Raw genomic sequence first — 7,907 nt, 5'->3', positions numbered from 1 at the left:
TTATTATACTAACCCTAACGGCTGTCAGTATATTATTTATAATTATGTATTAAATATATAGCTCTATAAAACCCAACTCAGGGTGTCAAAGCCAATATGTAGTGAAAAAAAACTGCTCAGAGGAGATCTACGTGGAGTGAGCACTAGTGAGCGGTGGAGTGAGCACTAGTGAGCGGTGGAGTGAGCACTAGTGAGCGGACGAGTGAGCGGTGGAGTGAGCACTAGTGAGCGGTGGAGTGAGCACTAGTGAGCGGTGGAGTGAGCACTAGTGAGCGGTGGAGTGAGCACGAGTGAGCGGTGGAGTGAGCACTAGTGAGCGGACGAGTGAGCGGTGGAGTGCGGACGAGTGAGCGGTGGAGTGAGCACTAGTGAGCGGTGGAGTGAGCGGTGGAGTGAGCACGAGTGAGCGGTGGAGTGAGCACTAGTGAGCGGTGGAGTGAGCACTAGTGAGCGGTGGAGTGAGCACGAGTGAGCGGTGGAGTGAGCACGAGTGAGCGGTGGAGTGAGCACTGTAGTGAGCGGTGGAGTGAGCACTGTAGTGAGCGGTGGAGTGAGCACTGTAGTGAGCGGTGGAGTGAGCACTGTAGTGAGCGGTGGAGTGAGCACTGTAGTGAGCGGTGGAGTGAGCACTGTAGTGAGCGGTGGAGTGAGCACTAGTGAGCGGTGGAGTGAGCACTAGTGAGCGGTGGAGTGAGCACTAGTGAGCCGTGGAGTGAGCACTAGTGAGCGGTGGAGTGAGCACTAGTGAGCGGTGGAGTGAGCACTGTAGTGAGCGGTGGAGTGAGCACTGTAGTGAGCACTGTAGTGAGCGGTGGAGTGAGCACTGTAGTGAGCGGTGGAGTGAGCACTGTAGTGAGCGGTGGAGTGAGCACTGTAGTGAGCGGTGGAGTGAGCACTGTAGTGAGCGGTGGAGTGAGCACTGTAGTGAGCGGTGGAGTGAGCACTGTAGTGAGCGGTGGAGTGAGCACTGTAGTGAGCGGTGGAGTGAGCACTGTAGTGAGCGGTGGAGTGAGCACTGTAGTGAGCGGTGGAGTGAGCACTGTAGTGAGCGGTGGAGTGAGCACTGTAGTGAGCGGTGGAGTGAGCACTGTGGTGTGTAGTGAGCGGTGGAGTGAGCACTGTGGTGTGTAGTGAGCAGTGTAGTGAGCACTGTGGTGTGTAGTGAGCGGTGAAGTGAGCACTGTAGTGTGTAGTGAGCACTGTAGTGTGTAGTGAGCACTGTAGTGAGCGGTGTAGTGAGCACTGTAGTGTGTAGTGAGCACTGTAGTGTGTAGTGAGCACTGTAGTGTGTAGTGAGCACTGTAGTGAGCAGGCTGAAGTTGTGAGTATGTTTGTGTTGCAGAAAGTGCAGAAGAACGGTCTGGCTGTTGACCTGGAGGCGGTACTGAAGCCGGCAGAGGCACAGAATCAGAGCGAGAGTCCAGACCCAGCAGGGGGTAAAGGTGACAAGGTAAACACAATACAATAAAAGACCAGGCAGAGGCTCAGCTCTCAGAATGACATGTAATATGAACACATTCCATAGTGTAGAATGGCACTGTTACTATGAAGGTCCACCACACTACGGTACATCATTTTAGTTCACAGTGGTGAAGCCACCAGATTCCCCTGAACCCTACACTCACTGTCCTGTCCTTTGTGGGCGTGGCCTGTTTTGCATTTCTTTTAGTTCCATGAGAAAAAGCAGTGTTATGTGTTTATACCTTAAAAATGTGACAACATAAAATCAAATACAATTGAATAAGTTGGGTGACATTACAGCTCTGTTCTCAGATGTCAGAGACACTAAACGATCCCTGCTGCTTCCTTCTGAGCTTCCTAACGTCTACACGTGTTTATTGAAAGCTCATTTGTGACCGGGGCCAAAGAATCATAAAGGAATTTGGATATGTTGAACAGTATATTGTATAATAACTAGATTTTTATTCACTAATTTAACCTACACGTCACTGCCCCCTCCTGGTGTGGTGGGAAACCGACACCTTTACAAGACGTGTAATGCACCGCATATCCAGATGAAAGCCATGTTTTAGCAGTGTCTATAAACATAAATAGTGTCTGTAATGTAGGGGGACTGTGTGGAGAAATGAAACGACCCCAGACAGTATTCGGTGAGCTCTGTGATCATCAGGTACAGACAAATGACGCACACAGTTGTTTGATTTGTTAAAAAAAAAAACAAAGGTGTCCGTAATTAACGACTCAGAAACTGAAGAAAAGACAGACCGATTTCCAGACGCTGGTCTGAGAGAAGCAGCTGCTAGGCTCAGATTTCATGTGACGAGGCAGCAGATCTGCAGGAGTCCTGACAGAGATACACAACCATGTCCTATTAAAACACAGAGCTTAATGGATAAAAGGGGCGGGGCTTAGGATAGGATTAGGATACAGTTGCATCACAAGACGATTGCAGTTAAACAGACAATTTTGTACATTTTCCCCTGTGGATTGATGTGGTGCGCAGAATGAAAAACATCTTACATTTAAATTATTAACACTTATCCGTCTAAAAATAAAGATTAAAACCAGAAGCCTGTAAATATTAACATGAAACTTTTAATTATTCAACTGTACATTTACATCTATAATTTTAGAGCATCTGCAAAACATTTCTGAGGGAATTTTATTTCTGGCCTTGACATTAGCTCATGCAGGCTATATTATGACTTTAAGCTCCGCCCCTTTCTGACTCAGAAATAGGATTTTGTTTTCTTTTTTTTTACTGCAGTCATATCACGTGTATATCTTGTTTTTAGGAAAAGAAGAGCAAGAAGAAGGCAAAAGCACCAGTGAAGGAAACGAGGTCCCTGTCTGCGTCCGAGCGCCGAGAGCCAGAGGAAGGTAACGATGTCATCCAGTGTTTAGTTTCACCTCAATTCTGTTTGACTGAAATCTTCACTCGCTCTCTTTGCAACCATGACAACAATTATCTGTGTGTGTGTGTGTGTGTGTATGTGTGTCAGCAGGAACCTGGGAGACTAAAGTGAGCCAGAGAGAGAAGCGGCAGCAGCGGAAGAAGGACAAAGGAGCAGGAGACGAGTCGGGGAGTCCAGGAGGAACGGAGCTCAGCTCTAACGCTGCAAACCCAGAAAACACGGCCGCTGCGGAGGAACCGAAAATCATCAGTGTGCCATCTGTAACTTCCACCAACACCACAACCAGGTCCAACACCGCCTCCAACACCAAGACAAAGACTTCCAACATCAGCACAACCTCCAACACCAAGACCACTAACATCAAGACCTCCACCAAAAACACCAAGACCACCAGCACCACTCCTGCACCTAAAGCTCAGAAGAACAGTCCGAGATCCCAGCAGGCGGTGGTACCAGTGGAACGTAAGCTCTGGTCTGAATGTTCATGGTCTAGTGTACACAGAGGAACACGGTCATAACGTAAATATTCAGACATCATGTGAATATTCACACCTACCTGCTACACCAAGAACTTTTATTTTCATTAATAACATCATTTTTCTCACAAACATACGACACACATCACCATGTTGTGCTCAGTGGAGTGCAGCATAACAAGCTGTTTATCTCTCACTCTGTGTACAGACGAACGTCCTGTAGCTGAAGTGACCCGTGCTGTCATTCCACCAGGTAACTAACACACGCACACACACACGCAGCTCTAGGCTGTAATACAAATCTTACAGTGATGTGTGTGTGTGTGTGTGTGTGTGTGTGTGTGTGTGTGTGTGTGTGTGTGTGTGTGTGTGTGTGTGCGCGCGCTCGCTCGCTCCTCAGTGTCTCATGCGTGGGACGTGTTGGCCGTAAATGGTTCAGGATCTTGGGATCTGGGCGTGTCGGTTCCTCCTCACAGTCAGACATGGAACAGCGTGAAGTCCGAACCGTGCGTCTGGCCCCAGGACATGGAGGGTAAAACCCACTGCTGACTTCTGAACTCTGATGAACAGAAACTCTTTGTGTTTGTGAACCGAGTCTGAATCTTACAGCAATTACTCGGTGAATCTGTTTCTTTTAGGCTCGTGGATGATTGTGGACGGCTCTCACATCCCCGTCTCGCTCCACGGAATACCTGCAGGTCGGAGAGCTAATAAATCAGTTATAAATGATTATCATTGTATCATCTGATGTCTGTTGTGATGTTAATTAAGGATAATTGGCACATTGTGAGTGAATCTCGACACGCTGTTGTGGGTGGGGGTGTATGTGTGGGTGGGTGTGTGTGTGTGTAGGTGTTGAAGCGCAGGTGGTTCCTGACCGATCCTGGGTGTGTCCAGCTCCTGTGGATGACGAGTGGTCTGGACCCAGTGAGTGCAATAGTTAATTAATAATTTAAAAAAATTAACTATACATTTATTACTATTCAGCTGCTTAAGCAGATTTTCTGATATTATATAAATATAATTTGTTTATCATTTATTACACTGTTATAACACTGTAATAACTTCTCAGAGTTTCCAGATTTGCTCATTTTAATACTGAAATGGAAAGTGACCTGTGTGTGTGTGTGTGTGTGTGTGTGTGTGTGTGTGTGTGTGTGTGTGTGTAGACAGCGGTTGTGTGGATCCAGCTTCAGATTACTGTGCCCCGTGTGAGGAGTGGGGGAATTATGAGCCAGCAGGTGGTGTTGTTTCTCCTGACGAGCCTCAGGTCACGAGTGTTCACTATCTAGTGCACTTCCCCAGTTCACTTCCCCACTGCTGTATTTCAGAGTTCTCTGTGTTTAGTAGTGAGTGTGTCATCGTCTCCTTTTACCTGCCTCATGCAGGACTCTGATCTGGAAAAGGACAAGGACGAACCTGCTGCTGCTCCGGGAAGCAACAAGGCGAAGAAGAAGAAGAAGAAAAAGAAGAAAGCAGAGGAGACTGGAAGTGCTTCTCAGGTGAAGCTCCGCCCACCAACACACACACACACACACACACACACACACACACACACAGCATCTGTAAGCGCTGTGTTTTCAACCTCTACAAACAAAAAGATAACTTTGTTTTTGATTGACAGGTGGAGATGGACGTGGGCGTGGCTAAAGACCAGAACACTGCAGGAAACTTGTTGCCTAAAAACACAAAAGTGAGCAACTGTTAAATTTCAATTACAGCAAAGATATTTTGCAGATTAGTAAATTGGTCACTGGGATTCATCTCATTAGCATTGTTAGCATTTTAATGCTAATCCAAAAACAGTACTAAACTTTATGACTGTGTAGGAGCAGGAGATCATGGCTGCCCCTCAAGCCCCACTGAAATCCACTGAACTGGAGGCTCCGCCCACTCAGAGTGAGTCAGCAGATGCTGCCTGATGCTTGTTTTTACTGCCCTCTAGAGGGAGGAGAGTTTAGTGTTCTTCATGCTAATGCTAATCTGTGATGGTAGCCTTGCTATCATGAGCTCTGACCCTCTGGTGTCACCCTCTGTTCTCCACCAGAGAAAGCTGACGAGAGCTGGGAGTCCCAGAAACAGGTGAAGAAGAAGAAGGCACGCAGAGAGACATGAGTACGAGTTCAGACGTCGGGAAGAAACTTGAAAACAAACGTCCAGGATTTCAGAGAAACTGCGAGTCGTGCTTCAGGTGGATCGGCGCCGACACGAGCACTAACATCTGCGCGTCCGGACGGCACACAGCGTAACATCTCAGTGCTGCGGACGTGACGGACCTCAGACACGTGCTGATCTTCTGTTCATATCGCAACCATCTACTAGATTTGATCACGATTAACAATAACATCAGAATAAAAATGACTTCAGGTTCAACGTTTAAATATCGTGATGTTTACCGACGATCAGCTCGTGCCTGATGTTCTCGTCACTAAAATGTCTTTTCCCTTTTTCACCAGTGTAGCTCATTTATAATTCTCTAGTGAATCTGATCTCAGAGATTTTTTTTTTTTTTTTGAGAAAAAACATTCAGGTAAAAATAAAACGTCCCCAGTCTCCCGTGTCCCCTACAGTCTTACAGACTCGGTGGGTTTGTACCTGTGTGGTTGCTCTGAAGCGTTCATGTCTCTGAGATGTTCCTCACACGCTCTCAAAACATCATCGTTAACTCAGTGATCTCGTGTTTAACGTCAACGCAGGTTTCAGATATTCACAAAAACTCTAGCTCAATGTTTCTAGATGAAAAGGTTCCCTGTAGCTCTGTCTGGAGGCGGAGCCTTAAAAACATAAACTAAAATAAAAACAAAGTCTCCTCTGACAGACCGTTTAGCGTAAACGGGACGCGGCGGACGTTTCGTTTGTGGCCGTTTCACACGTGTCCTAGTGAACGACACCACAGCAGTAAATATGGTGGAATTTTGTACACGTTAAAAGCCATACGCAGAACGTTAACGTTGTTTTCTATACAAGTTCTAATAGACGCGTCATCTTTTAAACCTGTTCTACACTCCATCGTTTGCATGTTTAATTAGTTTTGAACCTGAGCTCGGCTCCAGGTGCGGAGCGAGAAACGAAAAGACATCAGAGTCACGTGACGGGATGCCATAAACACGGCGTGTGTACGGTGACAGCGACGTGCGTCTGTCTGCTGCAGCACTATTCCTCCTCTCTGCATTCTGTCCATCAGCTCGTTAAATAAACAGTTTCTTTCATTCTCACTTACATGTTTTTTTTTTCTTCTGTATTTAACACCAGAGCCTTGCTGGGATGGGATTAGTGTTGATTAATCGGTGTGTGTGTGTGTGTGTGTGTGCGTGTGTGCGTGCACTTTGGATCGGTTAAATGCAGAGAAGAATTCTGAGTATGGGTCACCGCACTTAGCCGTACGCCACATCACTTTTTCCCCAAGGTGAATGCGTCTCAGACGTTCCAGAAGCTTGGGAACGTGTACTGATGGGTTTATTTTCTTCTTTCAGCAGAAACCGTCACTGCTTTTCACACACACACAGAGAGAAACTGGAAGTTTGATAAAGGTTTACTTTATTAATCTTCATTATAAGGCCACTATGTAGAATGTGCAGAATTTATTACAAAAATAATCACAGAGTCCCTCTAATACCAAAACACTCTCACACACACACACACACACGTAGGCACGTTTAGATAAAACCGACTCAGTCAGACTGGAGCTCAGTACACACACCAGGCCTGCATCCGTCAGCAACACCACGATAATCTCCTACAGCATGAAATAAAGCTTGACGTGAAATGGAAGGAGATGGACGCAGACCCCGTGTCCCATCACTGACAGGTTCACTTCTTCAGCTGAACAGTGAAATACTTTTGTTTATTTACAAATCGGTCAGTCGGCTGATGTCAGCACTGTCGAAACCAGCTTGGTGTTAAGGTGAGTCGAGCTGGAATAACGTGTGATTAACATCAGTACTGTGCGCTAAAGCTGAAGAAGAATTAACGCAGTGATTTCACACCTTAACGTTTATCTGGAGAACTTGGCTTTTTTTTTGGGGGGGGGGGGTATTTAAAGTCTGAAGGAAAAATGCAATCACTCAGCCCTTGATATGTATAAAGACACCTGAAGTACCAAACCCTAACAGAGCACCAGCACTAATAATGGTGACTCAGACATTGGGTCAATCGTGCATCTCTCCTTCACCTAGTGGTTATAAACATCTTAAGAGTAAAGTATAAGGAAAACATTCACAAAGAAAGAAATCACAACAAATCAGATTTACAATCAGGTAAAAAGCAGATATTAGATACAAAGAATGAAATGTCCTGACGATCTGATGCACTAATCATCTAATCAGGGGTCTCATGGGGGCTCCGGGGGGAAACGTCGTGGCTGCGTCTCTTCAGGAGGAATCGGCTGGGATTCATTTATTTTAGCGTTAGCTTGTGTTTATGTTCCTGAGGATTTCTTTGACGGAGAAGATGGAGATGTGGAAGTGATGATTCTGTTCGCAACCACATTTAATAGAGTTTAATTTAAAATATCAGACAGAACCTTCACTTCCTGGTGAGATCTCTCCTGACCTGG

The 7,907-nt window shown here is 46.1% G+C and overlaps 1 protein-coding gene across 5 annotated transcripts in view; it reads left to right on the top strand.

Moving 5' to 3' along the window:
* The window catches only part of mtdhb (metadherin b), a 7,559-nt gene extending 992 nt beyond the window's left edge, over positions 1 to 6,567 (top strand). For 2 of the 5 annotated variants that reach the window (XM_027154974.2, XM_027155031.2), the window contains 12 exons: positions 1,343 to 1,450; positions 2,757 to 2,841; positions 2,964 to 3,338; positions 3,561 to 3,605; positions 3,753 to 3,884; positions 3,991 to 4,050; positions 4,205 to 4,279; positions 4,522 to 4,622; positions 4,741 to 4,854; positions 4,977 to 5,045; positions 5,182 to 5,251; positions 5,400 to 6,567. In XM_027154974.2, coding sequence (XP_027010775.1) covers positions 1,343 to 1,450; positions 2,757 to 2,841; positions 2,964 to 3,338; positions 3,561 to 3,605; positions 3,753 to 3,884; positions 3,991 to 4,050; positions 4,205 to 4,279; positions 4,522 to 4,622; positions 4,741 to 4,854; positions 4,977 to 5,045; positions 5,182 to 5,251; positions 5,400 to 5,467 — 1,302 coding nt within the window. In that variant the 3' untranslated portion in view covers positions 5,468 to 6,567. The remainder of the gene's footprint in view (positions 1 to 1,342; positions 1,451 to 2,756; positions 2,842 to 2,963; positions 3,339 to 3,560; positions 3,606 to 3,752; positions 3,885 to 3,990; positions 4,051 to 4,204; positions 4,280 to 4,521; positions 4,623 to 4,740; positions 4,855 to 4,976; positions 5,046 to 5,181; positions 5,252 to 5,399) is intronic. The other 3 variants (XM_027155080.2, XM_047808834.1, XM_047808833.1) reach the window with 3 other exon arrangements.
* Positions 6,568 to 7,907: the final 1,340 nt, after the last annotated feature.

This window comes from Tachysurus fulvidraco, chromosome 25 (assembly GCF_022655615.1).
Source record: "Tachysurus fulvidraco isolate hzauxx_2018 chromosome 25, HZAU_PFXX_2.0, whole genome shotgun sequence".
NCBI classification, from domain to species: Eukaryota; Metazoa; Chordata; class Actinopteri; order Siluriformes; family Bagridae; genus Tachysurus; species Tachysurus fulvidraco.
The sequence above is the reverse complement of the archived record's forward strand: the minus strand, read 5'-3'. Positions and strand labels throughout refer to the sequence as shown.